At 51.1% G+C, this 23,309-nt stretch overlaps 2 protein-coding genes across 3 annotated transcripts; one reads left to right on the forward strand and one right to left on the reverse strand.

Annotated features, from left to right (window-relative positions):
- Positions 1-1,795: 1,795 nt before the first annotated feature.
- Positions 1,796-21,330, reverse strand: NINL (ninein like). The gene is given in 19 exon segments (XM_085576189.1): positions 1,796-2,060; positions 3,309-3,622; positions 4,322-4,415; positions 6,149-6,271; positions 6,796-10,704; positions 10,797-10,913; positions 11,573-11,785; positions 12,814-13,065; positions 13,418-13,487; positions 14,959-14,986; positions 14,989-15,051; positions 15,054-15,159; positions 16,216-16,283; positions 16,824-16,920; positions 18,839-18,928; positions 19,467-19,577; positions 20,674-20,812; positions 21,031-21,168; positions 21,248-21,330. Coding segments are annotated over 15 exon segments (1,749 nt in total). The 5' UTR covers positions 21,316-21,330; the 3' UTR covers positions 1,796-2,060; positions 3,309-3,622; positions 4,322-4,415; positions 6,149-6,271; positions 6,796-10,515.
- On the forward strand, positions 7,114-9,325 carry GINS1 (GINS complex subunit 1). 2 transcript variants are annotated; one of them, XM_021538611.3, is made up of 7 exons: positions 7,114-7,203; positions 7,271-7,335; positions 7,436-7,531; positions 7,805-7,895; positions 8,067-8,183; positions 8,557-8,631; positions 8,887-9,325. In XM_021538611.3, the coding sequence occupies exons 1-7, from the start codon at positions 7,129-7,131 to the stop codon at positions 8,953-8,955; spliced, it is 588 nt and encodes a 195-aa protein (XP_021394286.1). In that variant the 5' UTR covers positions 7,114-7,128; the 3' UTR covers positions 8,956-9,325. The 2 variants fall into 2 exon arrangements, with proteins under 2 accessions (XP_021394286.1, XP_085432314.1); XM_085576188.1 differs by having other exon boundaries at positions 8,557-9,325.
- Positions 21,331-23,309: the final 1,979 nt, after the last annotated feature.

Genomic DNA, 23,309 nt, shown 5'->3' on the forward strand with positions numbered 1-23,309 from the left:
GCGGCGCCCCGAGCCCCGCGGCTGCGAGGAAAGAAGGAAAAAGGGACGGGAAGAGAGGAGGCAGAGCGGGGCATGCGGGAAGGTGGGGAGGGAGGTCGGGCTGCGGAGGAGAGCGGGCGGGGAAGGGAAAGGCCGGCAGGGGGAAAGAGGGACGGGACAGAGGAGGGAGAGAGGGGGAATGGAACGGAGCAGCGGGGCAGGGACAGGTGAGGGACGAGTGGGGGGCGTCGCGTTTGGGGGAGGAGGGAGAGTGGGTTTAGGGGATAAAAAACAGAAATATGGAGAAAACGAAGGAAGGGTAGATGGTGGGACGGGAGGCCGAAATGGGACGAGAAGGAAAAGGAGGAAGACAAAGAAGGGGAATAGGAGCAGAAGGAAGGAAGAGTAGAAGGGGGCACAAAAGGGGAGCGAAAGCAGTCGGCTTTGGGGAGGAGAGGAAAACGGGGGAAAGGCAGGGAAAGAAGGGGAATGGGAGCAGGAGGAAGGAAGAGTAAAGGGGGGGAAGGAGAGAAGGGCGAAGCTGCGGAGCCCGCACAGAACCCACCACCCTCACTGCGCTCCGAGTGAGCAAATGGCGGCTGCAGCGATTCCCGGCACTTAAATAAGCTCGGCCCCACCCCACGCAGGTGCCCCGCGGTCCCGCGCACCTGAGCCAGCGCCGGCCCCGCCCCTGAGGCTCCGGCCCGGCCCCGCCCCTGAGGCTCCGGCCCGCCCGGGATGGAGGCGGGGCCATCGCTCCCGGCCCGCCGGGATGGGCCCGGGGCTGCCGCTTCGGCTCCCGGCGGTGCCGCCTCTGCCCCGGCGGGCGGGTCGGGGTCTCTCTCGGGCCGGAGCACCGGGGCGGCGCCGGGGCCGAGCCGGCGGCGGCGGCGATTTCCCGGGGCTGACCGAGACCGGCCGGGGCGCGGGGACCCCCGTGCCGCCCCAGCACCCCCAAACCCCGCCGCTCCCCGCCGTGCCAGGGAATTTTCTTTTTCCCGGTGCAGGCCGAGACATTTCTGTGAGAAAACTCAGAACTCAGGGGTACGGCGTCTGAGGGGAGAGAAGAGATTCTGGTATAAATCCAAAACGCGTTGTGAAAAACAACATGGAACGGCTCATTTGCTCTCCCAGCCCGGTTTCTGTGTGACCGTCTGTGATTCCAGCTGCTCCGCTGGCACTGGCAGCCTGCGGGGCTCTAAGGACTTGCCAGGTGCCCAGCACGACAGAAAAGAACGGGAGAACTCCCCGGCTCTGGCAGCGGAGCCTCTCGGCAGTGTCCCGAAAGCCCCGCAGTGCCAGCATCTCTGCATGGAAGCTGAGGGGCTCCAGCGCAGCCCCTCTGCAGCGTTCCTCTGCAGCTGGCACTGCCCAGCGCCCCTGACCAGGGTTTGGGGTCCCTGCACAGCCCCCGGCGCAGCCCCCTGGCTTCTTCCAGCTCCCTTCAGCCAGGATGATTTTCTCGGGGGTAGGAGCACCCAAAGCCAGCGGAACTGGCCTCAGCCACTTTCCGTGGGATCTCTCCTCTTCCTTCCTCACCAAATTCCCACTGTCAAAACCCAGCTTGAGGCACAGATCCCCATCCCCTCAATCTCTCCAAGGAATTGGGCTCGGATTTCCCAATCCAGCAGGGCAGAAATGCTCTTGTCCTTACTGTACATCCTAATTGCAGTAATGGCTCAAGAAATAATTGAAAGAAATTAAAGGAATGAAGAGAAATTAAATAAGAGCTGCCAGCTCCAACTAAGGGATGCTCAAACCCCTTAACAACAATTCGCTTTAATTAACCAACTCAAAGTAATTAACACCACATTGATACAGTATGATTCTTTTTAATCGAGTTATAGATAAATATTGCAGAATGTAAAAACCTTTGTAAACCCAGAAACTCTTTCAAGAGATAGACAGGGCACAGCTGCAGAGTCTTGGGGAGTTCAGGGGAAAAACCCCAAAGTTTTCAGTGTTCAGCATCTCCCACCCTGTCGTCACTGACAGCAAACACGGCTTCAGCCTCAGGAAAACACGGAGAGTCAGGGATTTTACAGATCCTGGTCTCACCTCAGCCTCTCAGCAGGTACAGTCTGCAGGGAGAGGGAAGAAAAAGGGTCAGAATGGACAGCCTAATTCCAGAAAATCATCACCATTCATAAAGCACTAAGCAGAGCTGTAAGAACTTCCCCAAAGGTTCATTTCCCTGCGGACTGAGGGCTCTCAGTTGAAGCACAGGCTGGACCTGCCAGGGACAGACTCCAGGAACCCCAGAAGTAAAAAACCACTGGGCCAATTATTCCACAAAACATTCCAAAATCAGGCTCCTAGGATGTGACCATCTCCTCTCTCACCTGGAGGTGGAAGCACAAGGAATGATCTTCCCTCCTGTGGGTTTTCTGGGATCTGCAGTGAACCGCAGGGGGAAGAAAACAAAGCCTGAATGTTTCGCACGACTGGAACAGAAAAGTGGGGAAAAGGGAGGCAGGGGCACTGCTGGGGTGATAACTGGGATCCAGCCTCTCCACACCAATGGAAGCAGAGACTGAGTGACAGAGCCTTTGGGACCACTTTGCTGGGATTCATAGGAAAACGGGTGAGTTTTATTTTGGCAGTAAAGCCAAGCTGCTTCTCACCTCATCAGCCGGGTACAGCAGCAGCACCCGCAGGAACCTGGCCAGGTGGCTCTGCCTGGCAGAGGGCTCCCCACTTCCTGGGAATTGTGTGCTACGGGGCTGTGCCACTGGCCATTAAAACAGTTCCCACCTGGCCCTTCACAAAGGCAAGGTGCTTTTTCCATACAGCAAATGGTTTTTGAATTAAGAAGGTAACACTATACTCAACTGGAGAAGAAAAAAATGAGAGCTGTAAAATTTTCCCACGCCAGGCAAAAAAGAAAGCCAAATCAAACAAAACAAAAACTAACATAACAATGGAAAAAAAAACATATCAAGCATATTTCAAGAGAGTTTAAATCAGAATGAAGTGACTTACTTAGAAAGCTTGAAAAGCTGCTATGCTGCAAAAATCTAATGCTGCAAAAAAAGCCTCTTCTTACATCACATTTTAGCCCTGAACTTGCAAAAACCCCCGCCAAACTAACAATTCACCACATACAGTTCTTGAGTCATTCCTGTCCTTGAGCACGAGTCAAGCTAAAGTTATGGAGACAAGAAAAACATAAGTGACTCAATGCTGCTCCTTTGGAAATTACAGAATCAGAGGGAGGGTTTTCCTTAGCTTAGGAAAAATGCACAGCCAGTTCAGCAGATACTGAATAGCAGGAAAGTCAGGAGATACGTGCTTTGCTGTCAGAGACAAACATATAAATAAATATTTACATTAAGCCAGAGGTCTACAGATGGTCTGATCAGAAGTCTTGATGCAGAAAACCAGCCCTGGGGTATCCTCTTAAGGGACACAGGAGGAACTCCTTGGCTGGGACACAGCCTCGCTCAGCGCTGCTCCCATGGCTCTCGGCTCTTTGCCAGTGCTTGCAGTGTCCCCGCAGATCCCAGAGGATGGCAGGGCCAAGGCTCCCGTTCGCTCCTCCGGCACTCAGCGAGTGTTTCCTGCCACGCCCCCTGTGCAGAGCAGCCACGCGCGGCTCGCCGGTGCTCAGCCCTGCCTCCAGGGCTTTGAATGGCACATCCACCTGCAAAATAGGCAGGGAGAGCTTCTGGCTCACACGCGGGATTTGACAACACAAAGAGCACGCGTGGGTGTCAGAAAGGGCTCAAATCTCATCTCACATCACCGATTCTTTTCATTTGATTCCTTCCCTGCTGCTCTCATACTTAGAAAGCTCACCCAGCTCTAACACCCACACAGTGGACAGGTTTCCATCCTCAGTGTCAGAGCCACACACTCAGCTTTAGCTGGACAACCTTCAGTCTCCGCAGTCAACTTCCTCACACTATTTGCTCACATCTCTTCCTACCTGCAGCCACAAGATTTTAGTAGAGCAAAACACCAACTTGATTGATGATGTTAGATTCCAACACAAAGCTACAGCAAAAGATTTAGGTCCATTTGCACGAAAGGCAAGAAGAAACATGACTAAAAGGTAAGTGAAGATCTGTAGAAGTGAATCAGAACTAACTAGAAACAACATACCAAATTACTGAGACATAAGTAGGAGCCTAATGCTGTGCTTGAAAAACAGAAAATGCTAGTTACCATGAAAATTGACGGAAAAGTTACTGAAAATCTTGCATAACACAAGATACCAATGACATGCTACAATGCACTAAATTACTCTGGGTGAAATAAGCTGTTCCCAATAAAGTATTGAAGAACATTAAGGTTTCACAGAGGTGATTTAGACAAAGAATGGTATGAGGTTAAATCTCACCTTTTCCAGCACCTCCTGCAAGACAGCTCGACTTTCAAGAGTCAGAGGTTCCTCGTGAATAACAGCTTGCTTTCCTGGGGTCCCTAGAATACAGCTGAGATGCCACAGTTCAGATCATGCACGTCTCACTCTGAAGCCAAAAATCCAGACACAGCACTCCTCCAGAACCCTGAGAGGCAGCCATGGATTCTGGGGCTGCAGGATGCAGTGAAAAATTGCACAGACACCAGGAACAGTGCAGAGCTGGCTGGGAGAAGCAGCATTACTCTGCAAGAAAAGTGCCATTCTGCAGCCAGGTTAGTGCTGTGGCGAATTTTACTGCCATGCCATTTTACTGCCAAAAAATAAGGTATTGTAGCTGTAGAATTAAGAAAAAAACCCAAAGGCACTGTCCAGAGCACGAGGGTGAACATCCACAGCAATACAGCAAAATAAATGTGAACTTCAGAAAAAAACAGAGGCATTAAAACTAGTTCAGGTGAACACTGTCCATCAGAACAACGCTTGCATAAAAGAATCTGGCATAAAGCCTTGATTCATGATATAGTTACTGAGGAATACCTTAAGACCACTTTTCAGTGCTATAAACTGACTAAACCCAAGCACACTTTCATTTTCTAGACAGATTTTAAGAGGGCTGAGTGAGGGTGTCAAGCACATACTCAGCTGTCAGATTTGCCTTTGCCCACCTATCATAGTTTGACATAGAAGTGAGTTTCTCAAAAAGTTGGAGTCAATCAGTCATCAAGTTTAGATATTAACACTTAAAGTGACCACTAAAAGCATTAGACATGCTTCTGAAAACACAGGGGGTTAAAAGCAAAGAACTCCCAAGAGAACTCTCTCTTCTGTTCCAGTCCACCACGAGTACAGAGGGGAAGCCATGCCACCTGTAACTGAAGCAGACCAGAGACCCAGAAAAAGAAAGAGGGGTGAGGAGAATGAAACCAAACCAGCTCCCTCACAAGACATAATGAAGGTAAAAAGCCACTAAAATGTCCCAAGCAAGCCCCCCAGAGAGAGAGAGAGAAAGAAAGAGCCCATTCCACCTAAAAATTTAATATCATGTGCCAGCAGTACACCACAAAGAAAACAAAAATAAGAGAAAAGGAAGTGCCCAGCCATAAGAGTTCAGCAGCCTGCTGTAAGATCTCAGCCATCCTGGGAGATAAGGCTTTTAACCCTTTCCTGAAAAAGGAAAACTTTACAAAACCTTACTCCTCCCTAATCTAAAAGAAAAGAGAGACAGTCTAAGACCTGAAATGTCAGAAGAAAATGAGGGAAGAATCCTGAGTAGAAAGAAATAATAGAGTAGGCTTAGCTAGACTTTTCTTGTATAGCCATAGACTAAACCAATTTTCTCCTACAATACAGAGACTGCATTTTTAAGAGGATACAATTGCTTAAGCTAAAAAAAGCACAAGAGTAAAGTAAAGAAAGAAAAAAGTTAAAGAGGGTATAGTAGTACCCTCTAGCTTCAAATAAAAAAAAAATCTCTGTTCTCGAGACCCTCAGCCACTCCTCTGATCAAATGAGAAGGACCCTTCCTGTGCCCTGGACCTGGTGATATTTTCTTGTCTGGAATGCAATTTCTCATACAAAAGGCAGACCTGGCTGTTTTGGGTTGTTTTTTTGTTTTTTTTTTTTTTCCTAGGATTTGCCTTACACAGGTGATGTTCCTCACAACTGAGCACTCTAATGCCAACAGCAGCAACACAGAAAAAGCTCCCTTGAGACTTCCCAGAGATATGACAGGAGCACCCTCAGTGTGATGCCTGGTGAATGAAGTAGAGCTGGCAGGCTGACCAACAAACATTTTGTATTTACCTGTCAATGGAGTCAATACTGAAACAGAACAAATCTCTCTTGCAGTCGAGGTTCCTTGAGGTGCACCTGTAGATGCTGCCAAGTGTCGTTGAGCAGCCAGAGCAGAATCAGGTTTCTACCATGCTGTAAGTAAGAAATAACATTTATTCAGAATAAAATAAAAGGAAGCACCTCTCCCCATCCATTTTCTTAAAAAAATTATAAAATCATGCATTAGAATTTTTTTAGGCATTCATTCTTGCTTTACACATTGTAAATTATGAGCATTCATCTTTCAGCCTGAATTTGCAACAGCTCCTCAGGCTGACTGACCTCAGGAAGACCATCAGAATCACTAAATGGTGGTCGGGACATTAAAGCTCATCCCATTCCAGCCCCTGCCGTGGGCAGGGACACCTCCCACTGTCCCAGCTGCTCCAGCCCCAGTGTCCAGCCTGGCCTGGGACACTGCCAGGGATCCGGGGGCAGCCACAGCTGCTCTGGGCACCTGTGCCAGGGCCTGCCCACCCTCCCAGGGAAAAACTTCCTCTGATATTTCATCTAAACCTGCCTTCCTTCATCCTAAGGCCATTCCCATTCCAATGGCTCCGTGTCCCTGTGAGAAATCCCCCTGCCCTAGGCCACAAGCGCTTGTACAGAGCACCCACATCAGAGTTCCAGGAGTTCTGGGGGCATACGAGCACTCCGGGCCCTTGGCCGGGCATGTCCTCAGCGCCTTCCCCGGGGAGCCCCGCTGTGCCCGGCGCTGTGCCCGGCCGGACCGGCCGTCCCCAGCCGAGCCCGAGGACTGCGGGCGATGTGCGGCAGCAATCCCCGCGCCGGGCTCCCAGCGCGCCCCGAGGCCGTCAGGGGCGCCCCACAGCTGACACCGGCGGCGGGGCCCCCCAGGCCCCGCCCCTCGCGCCCCATTGGCTGCGGCGCGGCGCGGCCCGGCCGCCATTGGCTGGTGGTGGCGCGTTTCCCGCGCGCGGGCGGGCGCGATGGCGGCGGAGCGCGGCTTGGAGCTGGTGCGGGAGCTGCACCGCGCGGCCGGCGGGCACCTCCCGCCCTTCCGGGTGAGCCCCGGGGACAGCGGGCGGGCCCGCCGCCGGCCCGCTCCCGCTGACTGTGCCGCTGTTGCAGACGGAGGAGATGCGGCAGGCGCTGGAGGAGATGCGGGCGCTGTACGAGCGGAACCAGGCGGACGTGTGAGTTGGGCGCCCGCTCCCGGCGCGTCCCGCACAGCACGGGCGGCGCTCCCCGGCCCGCAGCTCTCCTACTCCTCTTTCTCCTTCTCCTCATCCCCAGGTCCGAAGCGAAGGCGGGACGGACGGACCTGATTTTCCTTATCCGGTTCCGACACTGCTGCCTGCTCCGGAACCAGCGCTGCCTCCTGGCCTACCTGTGAGTGCTGCGGGGGGAGCTGCCTCCCCTGGCTTCGTCCCTGCTGGCACAGGGGGTCGGGACTCTCGGCACGGGCAGGTGGCTTTTCCACGAGCAGCAAGGCAGCTGTAGAGCTGGTTCCCCTTGTGCTTGTTGCTGATACCACCGCAAAGAGAAGGCTCTGCTTGCTTCCGCTCTCTAAAAGTGTACATTACTGGATGTCACTGTGGCTTGGGGATATTGCCAGCACTCACCTCAGCAGAGGTGTTGGGTTTGCCCCATTTCTTCCCCTAGGTATGACCGGTTGCTACGGATCCGAGCACTGAGGTGGGAGTATGGCAGCGTTCTGCCCAACACCATCCAGTTCCACATGTCAGCTGAGGAAGTGAGTCAACCTCATTTCTCTTCTCACATATCCCTTCTGATGGATTATTTAGTAAAATCAAAACAGGGTAGTCTCCCCCACACCATAAACATGACATTTAACATGTCTCTCTGTAAATACTGACTTGTGTGTGTTCATTGTCTGTGGGTACAACCCTGTTAACGCCCACAGGTAGAGTGGTTCAATCGGTACAAAAAGTCTCTGGCTACCTACATGAGGTCAGTAGGAGGAGAGGAGGGGCTGGACCTCACACAGGACATCAAACCTCCTAAAAGCCTGTACATTGAAGTAAGTGCAAGATTTCTCGCCTCTATCCAAAGATAAACATTTTCCTGACTATCTCTTTTTGAGCGCTTCATCCCTATCCCAAGTCAGTTCACCAAGCAAAACCTTTCAGAGCTCCAAAGCTTTCACAGGTTTCTATGCTTTACTGTCCGCCAGCATTTTCCTCCTTCTACTGAGAGCACAAAGTATGGCACTTCTAGTCTTGCAGGGAGTCTGTGGTGGGGCGAGTTAAACAGTAAGAAGTTTTTGCAGCTTTTGCAGAAACTTAACTAGACCAACTAGAAACCATGTTCCCAAGCCCGGGACTGTTACCTGGAGAGGGTGGTTGTTTTTTTTTTCCATGGGACTCTTACAGAGTTGTGTTTCCCCTTTGCAGGTGCGGTGTTTAAGAGACCATGGGGAGTTCGAGGTCGATGATGGCACTACCATCCTGTTGAAGAAGAACAGCCAGGTACCTGTGGCGGAGTGTGCTCTGCTCTCTTCCTGCCCTCTCACTCCCATGACACCACCCTGCTTATGCTGGCCTTGCAGCATGCCCCAGTCCCTGCACACACAGCTCCTTGCATGTGATGTCTGCAGGGTCCAGAGTGCAGCTCTGCCTGATCTGGTACCACGAGGCACTGGATGTGCAGCACAAAACAGAGCTGCTTGTGTGCAGTAACAAATCTAACAAATTCTAGGAGGGTTTTTCTGTGTTTCTGTGCAGCACTTCTTACCCCGCTGGAAATGTGAGCAGTTGATCAGACAAGGAATCCTGGAGCATGTTCTGTCCTAAGTGTGCAGGACGGGAGGGACAGCTCTTGCTTGGTGGCTTGCCCACGATGGGGACTGAGCTCTGGTGTGCAGGACTTGAGACTCCTCAGTACTTCTGCAGTGGCACCCTGCCACTCCTTCTATCAGCCTTTGATGCCTTAAAACCACAGCTCTTCATGAGCAAAGGGTGCATGCTGGTAATATAGCAATCCTGGGAATCCAGGATAGTGGGGGAGCATTATCCAAGCCCCACAGCTACACCCAGAGTTTGTGAATGCATTTTTGTTCGGAGTAGTTCTTTGTTCACACTGTGCATGTAAGACACCAACTGGCTGGGCTCTAGAAGCCAAGAAAACTCCATGGCTCCAAAATAAAGAACTCCTTCAGCCTCAGTCTCTTGGGTTTTTAAGAGTTAATGTGGTGTTCATTCAGCACTGTGATCTGGCTCTCCATCCAAACCCATCCTGACCCTGCAGTGCAATGGTTATTTAAGTTTCTCAGTGGAACTGCTCCTCCAAGTATCAGACAAGGCTGTACAAGGTTCTTTCCAGGATCAGACAGGAAGTCTTGTCCCCATCAGAAACCCATAAATGTTGTTTCCTGAGGTGCTGTGTGAATGATCATTGCAGTCTGGGTCGTGGACCTGGGTTTTTCCCAGTGTGCTTGGCCTGTGTCTCTGTTCCTCTGAAGAATCTCATCCTACAGCACTGGTTTGGTAGGGCCTATGGGCTATTTAGGGTGGGAAAGGGAGCAGAGGGTTTTAAGCATTCTGGCTAGCACAAAACCAGAACAAGGCTGAAGAGCTGCTTTCCTTGTTTGGTTTTCCTAATGGAGCTTCTCAGCTCTTGCACTGCATCTGGGAAAACACCTGGAAAAACATCAGCCCTAGGTAAGACTAGCGGTTTGCTTAACTCCCATCTCAGACTGGAGCTGAAAAAGCAAAGAGCTGGGGAAGAATGCAGGAACAGGATTACAGCATTACAGCATTGCTCTGTCCTGCTCACTGCAGAGGCAACAGTGTGGTTGGTTTTGGATCCTAGGTTCGGGCTTTAGGAGGAGCTGTTGGGAATAAATGTCAGCAGCAGCTGGGGAAGGTGACTGAAATACAGAGGAGACCGGAGATAGCAGGAGGTGCTGTAACATTGCACACATTTTAATGCCACAACTCGGCTTTCTTTCCTGCATGGAGTGAGCCAGGCACAGGGTCCTGCAAGCCCTTCTGCCCTAGCTTTTGAGATGTAACTGTGGCTCCAACATCCACCTTCTGCCAAGAGGGAGCACCTGCACCTCCACCAAACACTGCCAAAGAAAATCCTGTGAGCTGGCTGTCCTGAGACAGCCATGACAACAGCACACTGCCACTGAGAAAGGCACCAAGGCTACTGCTTTCAGTTAGAAAATTCAACTATCCACAGGACCAGTTTCCTCAAAGGACTCTAGGCTCCCCATTTGCTATTTTCTGCACAGGAAAATGCTGGCAAGACCAGAGAGGACAAGGCGAATTTCCCAACCCAGCTGTATCTCCCATTCTGCACCTGACCAGCCTCAGCCAGGACATGGAGCTGCCACTGCAGATGTTCCATCACCCACTCAGAGATGCTGGTGTGATTTTTCCAATAAGCTGCTTTAGAGCTGAGGCTTGTTCTTCCAACAGCTGGTTCTTCTCTTCCATGTTCTTCTGCTTCAGCTCAGCAGCCTGCAGGGCCATTGCAAACCTCCTGTTCTCTCCACGGAGCTCTTCAATCAATAGTTTGTTCCTGGAGAGCTGGGCCTAAAGCAGGGACAGTAGGCTTCAGGTTCAGCATCCCATGCAGGGGTACCAGATGGGCAGGGACACACAGCACCAGCCCCTCTGGCACTCACCTGGGCATCTCTGAGCTGAGCTGCCCTCTCTGCCAGCAGAGCTTCAGCATTCCTCAGACTCTGTTCCAGCACCTCTGCCTGCTCCACAGCTGCCTGCAGCAGCTGTTCATGTTCCTCCTGCAGTGGGCAAGAAAGTCTTTGCGTTGTCCCAGCACTCTCCTGGCCTCTGGCAACCCTGGACTGAACATTTCCCCAAGGCCCTGCTCATGGACCCTCACAGTCCTTGAGGCAGAGCAGCGGGCTTCATCAGAGGTGCAGGGTACAAAGAGCAGTGGGACAGATGTCTAGAGCAGTACAGCCTTCCCTAGGTTTGCACCCAACCGGTTTTAAGACAAGGCACAGATTTTACAGCAGTATTTTCTATAAAAATAAGCCATTGGGCAGGAAATCCATCTCCCAGCCATGTCCAGGAAAGTTCAAGGAGAGACAAAGTCTCCTTGGATGCAGTCCTTGTGCCTGCTTGTTATAATTCCTTAGGTTATAATTTGCCCTATCTTTGCCCAGAAGACAAACTCACAAAAACCCAACACCTGTTTGCTCAGTGCCCTAGAGATAAATTCACCCATATGAGTGCAGGCTGATGACTGGAGGATTCATGAAGAATTAAAATTGCAGCTGAATTTGAAGGCAAGTGCATTTTCCAAGTGCATTCTTTATGTCTACCATCTTCCACCCAAACCTCTGGTGGCTGCAATCACAGCTGCCTTCCAGGCTGCCAGGCCAGCAATGTTCCTTTCACAGTACCCTTGACTGAGCTCCTGCAATTCCCTGCTTACCTGGGTCCTGACCAGCTGCCTGCATGCTTGCTCAGCCTGCAGCTGGAGGCTTTCCTGGAGCTGCTGAGTCTTGCACTGTTCCTCTCTCAAGGTGTTCTGCAGCTGCTCAAACTGCTTCTTTGGCACCATGTTGTTTATCTGGGCCTTGGCCTGCTGCAACTGCAGAGTGTGCTGGGCCTGGGCCAGGCTCAGGTTGGCTTTGGCTTCCAAAAGCTGTAACACAGAAAGGTTGACAGCTGGTTACAGCTTTGAGCCAATAACAGGACAGGCCCAGGCTGTGTTTTGGGAGAGAGGAGATATTAAATAGTGCCCCTCACCTCAGCTATCACCCCAGCATGGGCACAGCAGAGCTGCGGGACCATGGCAGTGGTGCTCACTGGGCAGCAGCAAAGCCAGGGAGTGGGAGCACTGAGAGCTGCAGGAGGAGAAACAGAGACCCTTTGCTGAGAGGTGCTCCCCTTGCTGAGGAGCAGGAGTTGCTGAGGCATTCTCTGGGAGGGAGTCCCAGCACCAAGGGCCACAAAGGCAAGAGTTACAAGAGGGGGCTGCTCACTTGGCTTCTTGGATACATCCCAGGCTAGCTGTGACGTACTAAATGTCCTGTACTACACGTCCTCTGCTTCCTGTCACCAGCAAAGGGCAGAACTGGTAATGGGAAGCAAATCTGGTCCAACTTTGCACTAGGGCTGCCTAGGGATAGCTGGCATGGGTAAGCTGTACCTTGGAAAGCCAGTCCCCAGGGTAGAGGAATATTAACACATTGGAAGGTTTCTCCCATTGGCTTTCCTCTCTCTGTCCTAGTGACCCACGTTACTCTGCTCTAACCACCTCATTTCCCATCCCTCCACATGCCCTGCCTGGCTGCTGTTATCCATTGGCAGCCCTTATCCAGTGCTACCACTGCTCCAGCTCCTCTGTCAGCTGAGCCACAGGGAGCCACAGCTCCTGGCACCCCTGTGTGAGCCACCCCCACTCAGCCCCCATCCCCTCTGCCCAGCCAGCCTGCACAGGACAAAGACAGGGGGGTGTCACAGGGACAAGCAAGCAAGGACCTCTCTGCAACTGCACCTGAACTGGCTTCAGCCATATCTGAGCAGGAGGGAGAATCCTTTGTTCCCCACAAAACAGGACGAGGACAACTTTTAACTGCCTGGGGAGGGTGTCCAGCACAGCCCCAGGCAGGACAATACCAACGTCACAGAGACCACTCAGCAGCCTGCCACCAAATGAAGGACACTCACCTTTTCCTGTGAGGCCTGGAGCTGCTGTTGGAGCAGCTCCATCTCCATCCAACATGCTGCATGCCTCTGGTGGTGCTCCAGCCTTGCAGCAATCTCTGCTCCTTGCAGCCACTCAGCCTCCAGAAGGCTCTGGCTCTGCAGCTGGGCAGTGCCAGGGCCATGGCTGTGACCAAACTTGTGCTCAGGGGGTTCACAGCCCAGCTGAGGCATCTTGACATCCGGGTGACAGAGCTCCTCCTTGCCTTTCTCACTCTGGAAAAGGTTGAGAAAAGAAACAACAAATCATGCACAGGAGGCTTGGGTGGGAACACAGGCAACAAAGACTGATTGAGCCATGTGGGTTTGGGCCTGGGAGTGAGAGAAATCTCGGGGAGAAAGAGTCAAAGAAGTGAAAGTCATTCAGACATTAAAGACTCCCCTTCTGTAAGACTTTCAATGTCACACAAGTTTTTATTGCTTTACAAGTTATAAGATGAAGGTGGTTCTTCGAAGGAAGACTGGGTTTGAATGTTTGAAGCAAACATTTTTGCTCTCCTCTGTGAACATGTGTAGTTTTTGCCCTTCTAAATCCTTCAGCCAAGAGCCTGGGTTAATGGCTTCTTACCAATGCTGTTAATTCTGCTATTTCAGCCAGCTCCTCCAACTTCTCTCTACCCAACTCACTCCCATTTTTCCTGCTGGGAAGAGGGAGAGGATCAGCTTCAGACCAGAGAGCAGCAAAGCACAGCTCCCCAGAGGAGAGTCCTGTTTTGGGTAGTGCCACATCTGGTTTTGGCCTGCAACAAGAAGCCAAAACAGACATAGCCCTGAATTGATGGAGGAGTGAGTCAGGTGCCTCTGCCCCAGCAGGTGACTCAGCCCAGCCCAGCTCAGGGCAGGCAGCCTGGGACATCCAAAGTCCTGCAACACTGTCAGAGGCCTAAAAGCCAAGGGGTGAAGAACAATGGGAGGGACAGTTAAATAGACTAGGATCATCCACACCAGAAAGCTGTCTCCCCCCAGATTTATGGCTCAGTGGGTGACCCCAGTACCTATCTAAAGCTTCCTAAAGAAGAAATCCATCCCATGTTAATTCTTCAGCAAGCTGCTCTCCAGCAGCCAGCACAGGCCTCCTGTGCAGGGAGAGACAGCAGAGTGAGAAAACCATGCACAAGCCCTGCTTACTCTGGCATTCTGTGCCAGCTCCCTGAAGATCAGGGATTTGGTTTCCAATGACAGCAAGGACTAAAGAAAACTGAGAAAAAACCTTCCCATAACTCAGGCAAAACATGTGGGGACAATCAAGAGACAATAGTAGAGAAGGAGCAGGTCTCACATCCATCACATCTTTTCCAGCAACTCTGAAAGCTTCCCACTGCAGCCAGTCCATCGTGTATTCCTGTTATATGGGTTTGTTTCCCTGCTCTACCACAGACTTCAGCCAAATCACTTCCTTTCTCCCTCACCTACACTGTATCTCAGCCCCAAAATACTGATAATGACCTAGCAAAAGCCACTGCTTGCATATTGCCAAGGGGAACACTGATCCTTAAGGGAGACACAGCAGGGCAGAGGCAGGAGGAAGGTAAGATAAACAGTTATTCAGTGACAACCTCTTTCTTTCACAAGCCAATCTCTTTTACCTATATGGAGAAATTTAGGACATTTTTTAGTGCTTTTAAGATAGCAAGTTGTGATCATCTAGCAAGTAGAGGCAAGTTTGCTGAAGGACCAAGAAAGAGGTAATAAGAAAACAATAATGAAAGCTCTTTTATATCTCTCACTATTTTAAGATACAGTCTTTGCTGGGCACTGCCTCTAACACAGCCTGGAAGAACATGCAGGGAAACTTAGTCTTGAAATAAAAGCACTCATGTAAGGGAGTTAGATGTCTCACTTCAAACTACTGCAGCCCAGCAATTCTGCCCAGGTTTTCTTCCAAATTAAAACAGCTCTCCAGCCATGTGAAAAATCAGCCCAACCTACTCTGGTATGAGGAGATGCACCCCTAATCTCCTCCTTAGCTCCAGGAAGAGAACAGTGCCATATCTCAGGCTCAGTCTGTCCCTGTGCTGCATTATTTCTTCTCTGTCCTGGTCCAGCTGCTTGCCCTGGAAAATTTCTTCAGTGTGCTGCTGTCCCACACTGGCCTGTTCCATTTCAAACCTCTCCTCCAGCTCCAAGCTCCATTCCCATTTTGCTCTTTCAGCCCATTAATTATAGCCCAGTACTTTGCAACTGTTTCTTCAAGATCTCTTTCTGGTCTTCCATCTTGCACATCTCAGCCTTGAAACCTTCCTCACTGTCCTTCCTCTCCCTCTCAAAGTTTTTCCACATTAACTCTATTTCTTCCTCATAGTAATTTATCTCTTGGAAGGAGATAGGATTGGGATATTAACACCATGCTCCTGAGAGCTTTCCTCTCCTCCAATAGCTAAAATTCAGATTGATCTACTGATCCCACTCAACAAGGGACTCTCTTTAGGCAGTTCTGGTCCCTGCTGAACTTAGGACGACAATCAGTCTCATGCAGCAGTGTCTAACGAGCAGAAAACAGTGAGTCCTATTTCTTGCCAGCAAGCAGCACGGTTCTCCCCATTCTCCTTGTTTGCAAGGAGCCCCAGAGAGGAGAAGGGAGAGGCCAGGGCATCATCTGCCATGCTCTTCATATCCCTCCTCCACTGCAGAGTGGTTCCTTGTCAGGATGTGGTGGTGAGAAGCTGCTGCTCCCCCCAACTCCCCTGGGAACACCAGAAACTCCAGGATTTGATATGCACAAAGGCAGGATTATAAAGCAGGCAGAAGATCTGTAGGCAGCTTTGTGCTCCTTGAACTGCTCCATCACCTGCATGTCAGTTTAAGATTTTCTCACGCAGTGCTGTAACACAAAACCCAGCATCACTGACCTCTCAGTTCAGCAGCAAAAGGAGTGAATGTGGAAACTGAGTCCTCTCCCACGAGCATTCACAGCTGTCTGAAGAGGAGGCTGGGCTCACACTGTCATCTCAGAGCAAGCAGCTTAGAAGTGTGCTGCAAGCCAAGGGTGACAGGGCTCTGATACAGCCCCTACCATCAGGAGACACCTGGCTGCTTCTCCTCCTGGTCATGTCCCTGGTTCTACTGCAACAACAACACTAAGTGATCTCTGGTTCCTCACAAGACCCACAAAAACATTTCACGAGGTGACAGTGATATCCACAGAGCCTTTGCCAGCCAGTGAGGCAAAGGCTCCAAACCCTCCTACCAGCTAAGACAAGCTGGAGAAGCACATGAAATAACCCCACGTGAGTGATGAGGCACATCCTGCTCCCCAGCCTGAACTCTCTCTCCAGCAACCCTGCTGGAGCAGATGTCTCATCAGTCATGCTGGAGCAGCTGTGCTTACCAAACAGCCAGGACATTCCTCCCCCGCCCCCCACTCACCTTGGTTTCCAGCTGCACCCTCAGGTCCTGCAGCTGCTCTTGGAGCTCCTCCACTGGGAGTGACATTTCTGTAAACACAGAAGTAGGAACAAGAAGGCTTGGAGAGAGGAGTGATGGCAGGGAGGAGCCCTGTGAGGGGAGGCCTACAAGACAGGACCGATCAGGATGGCTGTAGCTTCATCCAGTCCATACAACCCCAAAAGATGCGACATTCCCCATCTCTTGGGCAACTAGTCCCAGGGCTGCATCATCCCTCTTAGCCAAAAGCTTTTACCTAATGCTCAACTTGAATTTTCCAATCCACAGTTTGGGGCTACTTCCTCTTTTTATTGCATTGTTTCCTCAGCATCTTCAACACTGAAAATCTGCCAGTTCACCCATAGCTGCCTAGTTCACAGGTTCCATCAGCAGCTCTCAGGTTGGAAAACCCTCCTCTCCTCCATCTCCCTCCTCCCCACGATCCACCTTCTCCTTCTTCCCTCTCAGTACCACAACTGGCAGCAGCAGTTCAGGCACAAGAAGCCTCCCCACGTTCCCCTGCAAACTTGGGTCCAGAGGGAACTTTGCTGGTGCTGAGAGGATGGGCACTGAGCCCTCCTGCAGCTCACCTGCTGCTGGCAGCGCTCCCTCAGCCCTGCTCTCCTGCAGCTGCAGGCGCAGCCTTTGCAGCTCCCTTCGCAGCGCTCTGTTCTGGTCGTGCAGCACCTGAAACAAACACTGCTCAGGACACAGGGCAAAGCTCCTCCAAAGCTCCTGGCAGGGCCTCCCACAGCCACAACACAGCCTTCCCAAACAAAGGATGACATTAGAGAATTTGGAGAAGCCAAAGAAGAAGCATAAACCCAGATTTCCAAGATCACCATCACTACACACTGTAAAGCACAAAGCAACTGTCCAGAATGCAAAAGCACACAAAACCAGGGGGTTTGCCAACACCTCAGGGGGCTGGGCCTCCTGAGACCCTCCTGACCTAAATAACCATTGGGAGAATCCAACACAGAAGAAACATCATGATCTCAGCACGAGACCAAAGGTTTGTGTTTCCATTCTCAAGATCTCTTGTGGGCACACGGGCTGGCCAACAAGCAATGCTCTATGCAGAGAAGGCAACCAGCAGGAGTCACAGTGAAGCAAAGCCCACAGGCCTCTGGGAGGGAACATTTCCAGGTAGCAGAAGGAATAAAACAAGGGAGGAAGGTGCTGATCCCATGCGAAGCACAGCACGAGGCAGGTCCTGCCGGTCCCCTGGTGCCACAGACATCCCAAGGCCAACACAGTTTATCCCATCTCCATCAGCAAGGAGTCCCTGAACACCAAGAAATGAGCCACCACACCAGTGCAATGAGCCACTTCCATGGAGGTGTCTGGAGGTGGGCAGCTGCTTGCTTCACTTCACATCCTCTATTCTGTACTGGAAGCAACAGCATCATGCCTTCTTCTGGACTGTCCACTTTGAGCAGACATCCAATTACATCCCACATCCGGCTACCCAGGAAACTGATGTCCTGCAAGAGCCTACAAACTAGGACACTTCCAGGTAACAAATACTACTGAGCAGATGTGGACAAATGCAAACCCAGTTTGTTTCATCTCCACTGTAAACAGGAAAGGGGGACTGAGAGCATTCAACGAGGGTAAAGGACAAACCCCAGTGGGTGCCTTCAGAGGGGCAGATGAAGCCTGAAGGTCAAACCTTCCATCCATTAGCATTCTCATGGACAACTCTGTGGCTGCTCAAGGAGAGGCAAAATTGCAGCACTGAGCATATTCAGCCTTCTGGTGCCACCTGGAGCAATGCTGCATTGGATAGTGCTTCAGAATGTTTGCCTTTAATTACAGCTTGGAGGAGGGCTGCCTGATGCATGCACAGAATGGCTTTGCTCAAAGTCTGCATTTCAGCCCTTGCTGGGGGGATGTGACTGTCACTGTCCCTGCTCAGGGGTGCTCCCCAGCCACACACACAGCATGTAGGAACAAACAGGCAATGTGACAAGCACAGGACTCAAAGAACACAGCACCCATCACAAGTTAAAGATACACAAGTTCAAAATGCAAGATACACACATTAAAAATGAGAGAAGGGAAACAGAGTTTGTGCTCATGCCTCAGAGAACCCCAAGCTCTGGGAAGGAGCACAGATACAGCACCAGTTTTGGACCACATACACACCCCAGGTATCTGGACTGGCTTACCTTGACTCTCTAGCAGAGTCCAAGATTTGGGTTTTTTTAAAAGTGGGGGTAGGAAGGAAGGGAGAAACAAAAAGATAGAAGACTTTAGCTGTTAATATGATTTCCAAATTAGGAGAACAGCTTTCTCCTTATGCTCATAAGAAATCCAACAGAGCCCAGGGTCTGTCCTTAACGACAGAGGTACATGGTTTCCTAACAAAATAGTCCATGGCTGCAAGTGGGAAGGAATTTATGATCCACCCCGACTCTCTCCTGCCAAAATCCTGGCAAGGCAAACAACCCATGGAGTCTTCAGGATTGAGGAGACAGAACTGAGGAAGGTAAGAGGGATGCCTCTGCCCTATGACCAGGTCTGCCTCCTTCCCCTCCGTCAGGCCAAAGAGCCCAAGAGCTGTGCTGCAGGGAGCAGCAGCAGCGCTGCCCGCGCGTACCTGGCACTGCCGCTCGTACTCCAGGACGATCTCGGCAAAGCGCTCGCTCTGCTTCAGGAACTCTGGGCTGTGGGGCTCCCCCTGCTCCAGCTGCACGAGAAAACACTTTTCATCAAGAAAATCACCTCCAAATGGAGAGTCAAAAGCTCTGCTAATTCACTGGGATCAGCTGCTACACCCACACATTCAACAGAAGGCTCCCTAAGGGGCCCATCACCTGTGGGATGGGTCAGAATGGGGAGGAAAAGCATTTTTCTCCACATGTGAGACACCAAACTACAGGGCAGGCTTTCCTGGCTAACAAGATCACAAACTCAGTTCCTTCCCCAGATTCATTTTAGGAGTGGAAGATACTAAAACAAACCTTTTACTTCAATACTAGTGAAAAATAAAACTTTTCTGGAAACTAAACTCTATAAAAATTTTCCCTTGAAGACTGCAGATTTGCAGAATTGTCTACAACTGGAAACTTTCCTCACACCTTTTTTTTTTTTCCCAGCTTCTAGGTTGTCATTAAAGCACAGGAGAGCTCACACAGGAGGACACCATAGAAACTGACACAAAATATGCAAGACCAAATGTTTTATGAATTTCTGAAAAGTTATTTGACTCAACAGAGAAAGGTTACCTTATCCTTCACAATGTGGTTGAGCTCTTTTTGCAGCTCCAACACCATTTCCTCAGAGGCTGACAGCTTCTCAGCCATCTCTGTGACCTTGTTTTGTAGCTGTGTGTTCTCCTGCAGATAAAATTGAGATTTCCCTGAGGCAGTGGGTCCTGATACGGCAGGGTGGGCTTTTCAGCCACAGGTCCTCAGCACGGACAGGATGACAGTAAAACAACTGGCACACCAACAGGCCAAACACAGCACAGCTCCCAGGAGACCCTGGACATGGCCTGGTTTTGGCCAGGACAGGGTTGGTTTTTGCAGTGACCAGGAGGGGATGTGGCTAAGGCCCAGATGTTATTCTGTACCACCTCATTCATTGCTGGGGACAGAGGGAAGGCACTCTCTCTCAGTTCCAGGGAGAAGGAGATGCCTTCCAGAGAAAATGTGGCTAGTCTGCAATGAGCATTTTGTTTGTAAATCACTCTCTCTTTTGTAAACTTTTGTTGCTAATATTTTTGCTGTCACTGGTTGTTTCTTATCTCACTGCTGTTTCCAGTAAATTGTGCTTATCTTGACCATGGTATTTTCCTTTTGTGCCTCCCATTCTCCTCTCCAGCCACTGAAAAGTGGGGAGAGGGAGTGAGCAAGCAGCAGTGTGGTTTGGGGAGTCTTGGTAAGAGAACAAAATTGGGGAGCACCACTCCTAAACCACGACAGGACAGCACATTGCTGATACCACATGGGCTCATCTCTCCAAAGGACAGGAGTGGGTTTTGCACAGTAAGAGCTAGACAGCCCCACAGATCATCTCTACCTCTGCTCCCCAAAATTGTGCTTTCCCTCACAGCTAACAAAGGCAGCAAGTCCTGAGCTATCTCCATCTGTACTTCTACATTGACCAGAACTGTGGCAATCCCAGGCATGCACACACCATCATCTCTGCCGTTGACATGGTCCCTGGCACAATTTTAGCTTTGGTCACTGTGTTTTAGGTGTTACCAAGGGCCAAATCACTGCCAACAGACAACACAGCAGTTTAGTAATGGCATGAAAAGGTAACAAGCTCTGTATTTAATGCAACTGTATGGATGTGGCTGATGATTCTTCTGCATAAAATTCCTGTTATTCCCAACAAGAGCAAAGTGAACCATCTATATTTGTCACCACCCCTGCTTTTCCACCTCTGAAAGAGAGAAGGTGTTTAATCCAAGGCAGCTGTACTTACATTCATCACATGGTTGAGTCTCCCTTGCAGGTTGGCCTCTTTGCCCTGGAGGAGCCGCGTAGCAGCCTCCAGCTTTGCCTGGTGACTCACTGCTTGCTGCAAAAGCAGCTCTTTTGCCTCCATTTCTGCCTGAAAATTCCTGGGGAAAAAAAGCAACACGGTTGGGACAGACAGAGCATGTTCCTGGATGGCCACAAGCAGGAGATGAGAGCTTTGTCGGAAGGATGCCGAGATTACAGGGGTGGAGAGGGGTCTTCAAGGACTTTCCTGCCACTGACACATTGGCAAAACGAGTGGGAGATTCAAAAGGGATGTGTAGGCACATTTTCTCCACCCCACCAAAAGAAGCCCTCCTACCTGAGCTTGCTCTGGGTGTGCTCCAGAGCGATGCACTGCTCATCCAGCTCCCTGCCCAGCTGCTGGCAGTGTCTCTCTGCCTTCTCCAAACCAAGCCTCGCCTTGTCCCTCTCCCTGGCGATCTGCCTCACCTGGCTCCTGCAGACACATCGAGCAGGGCATGAAGAGACCCCTCAGGCAGCCCACAGAAGGGCCCTCAGGGAAGCAGAGCCCCTACCAGAGGCACTGCAGTTTGTATCTGTAGGAGGTGCCAGCTGCATGCTGGAGGCCACTGCTGGGGACCATGAGTGTGGTGTCCAAAGCTGCAGGCAGCCCTGCAGGCTCTCCTGCTCCTCCGTGCTGCTGCTCCGCCTCTGCAATGACAGACTGAGATCACTTCCTCCCTCTTCTAACAGTTCCAGCAGCATTTCTGTTGTCACACCATCTGGCCACCCTCCAGTCTTCCAGGGATGCCCCCCCATCTCACAGATAAGCCTAGATCACATCCACCCCCATATTCCCTCAGCTCTGGGGTGACCAAACCCATCCTGAACCTGGCTGCAAGCGCTTCTCCCACCCCGGGCAGTTGCTCACGTCACCCACCACCACTGATCCAGGCAGAACCAGGGACCCTGAGGATCTCCTCTAAGTCCTTCCAGGGCTCAGGTGGCAATGACAAGTTGAGGCTCGGCAAATCCAGCGTCTTTGCTGAGGCTGGAGAAGTGATGTGGGCCCAGGTAGCTTGGCCAGAAGGACAGGCTGCTTCCTCTGATGCTGAGGAAAAAAACAGCAGGAATAAGTCAGTGGGGCCAAACTGATGGTTTTCAATACCAAAGGGAAACTTCAGAGATCAAATCAATACTGAAGAACATTTTAGAAACAACCCCAGGCTGCCAGGAGGGAGATGTCCTGAGCTACCCTCCTGGCAGCTACAAGAGCCAGTTTGCAGGCCCAGGCCATTCAGTTTGGCCTCCTTGCTGACCCATCAACACCCAGAATCCACAGAAAGGCCAGCACTGAAAGCTGTATCACTTACAGGGTCTTGTGAAAACTGTCAGGTGGGGACTGACAACCAACATTTTATTTGACCAAAGAGCAGAACCCAGAAAGCTGATACAGAACTCACAACATATCCAAAAGCACCAATTTTGTACCAAGTTTGGAAGAAGCCAGTCTTCAGAGAGCTGTTACCTCAAAGTCTTAAGCCAAAAGAATGACTCTTTTTTCTTTTTTTTTTGGTCAGGATCCTGGATTGAGCTGTCCTGGCTGTCAGGGTAAGCAGAGATTCGCTTCCAACTTAGTACGTTCATGTGGTGTTACTTCAAAAGCAAATGCCCTGCCAGTCCTTGGATCTGAATACACTAAGGAGAAAGAAGTATTTTACATCAAACAAACAAACAAAAGTGGATTAAGCTTGTCCATGCACTAAAAAGAGGACAATCTGTGTCACATGTGAGGTGCAGAGACATCAGCATTCCTGAAGTCAATATTAGAACTGGGGTGATGATTTTTCCTCTCCTAGGATGTGCACCCCCCTCCATCCCATAAAAAGAACAGGCTCAACAGCCCCCTCTTGTCTTGTTTTACAATCCCACACCACTTAGGCAGGAATTGCTCCTTCTCAGGCAGTTCCCAAAGGAGCCTTTCAGTCACCACGCAGTGGCTCCAGTACAGACCACATCTAAAAACTGTCTTGCAGAACTCTCCCCAGGTCAGCACCCTCAGGTGCCTGACTGAATCCTGTGGAATCACCCACCTGTGAAAAGAAGTATCTTGGCCTGAATTATTCTCAGTAAAACCTGATCCTCCTTTTTTGTTTTTTTTTGGGGTTGGTTGGTTGGTGGGGGACCACGGGAAAATGGATGGAGAAACCCTTCTAAGTGTGTGATGTCTGGATTCCCTACAGGATTGCATTAAAGCATTAAACACGAACGAACTGTCCTGTGCAGGGGCCTGGCAAGGAATTAATTGCTCCTTACCCAAGGTTAGTGGAAATCACCTCACGGAGCTGCGGATCAAGGCCATCAACCAGGATCCTTTTTACAAACCTCATGCCACGGAGCCGCTGAGTCTTGGCTGCTTGGGAGGCACTGACATACCGTGGGAACGGGGCTATGCATCCCCGGGGACGCGGCACTGCAGCATCGGCTCCGCTCAGCTCGGCCCGGCTCAGCTCGGTTCGGCTCCGCTCGGCCCGGCCCGGCTCAGCTCGGTTCGGCTCGGCTCAGCTCGGCCCGGCCCGGCCCGGCTCGGCTCCGCTCAGCTCGGCTCCGCTCAGCTCGGCCCGGCCCGGCTCGGCT

Source organism: Lonchura striata, chromosome 3 (genome assembly GCF_050655825.1).
Source record: "Lonchura striata isolate lonStrDom1 chromosome 3, ASM5065582v1, whole genome shotgun sequence".
NCBI lineage: Eukaryota > Metazoa > Chordata > Aves > Passeriformes > Estrildidae > Lonchura > Lonchura striata.

Bases quoted from the DNA above. Each gene is read 5' to 3' on its own strand.
- GINS1 (XM_085576188.1), top strand. From the start codon at position 7,129: ATGGCGGCGGAGCGCGGCTTGGAGCTGGTGCGGGAGCTGCACCGCGCG. The intron at 7,896-8,066 runs GTGAGTCAACCT...TAACGCCCACAG, and splicing joins TCCACATGTCAGCTGAGGAA to GTAGAGTGGTTCAATCGGTA. The intron at 8,184-8,556 runs GTAAGTGCAAGA...TCCCCTTTGCAG, and splicing joins CTAAAAGCCTGTACATTGAA to GTGCGGTGTTTAAGAGACCA.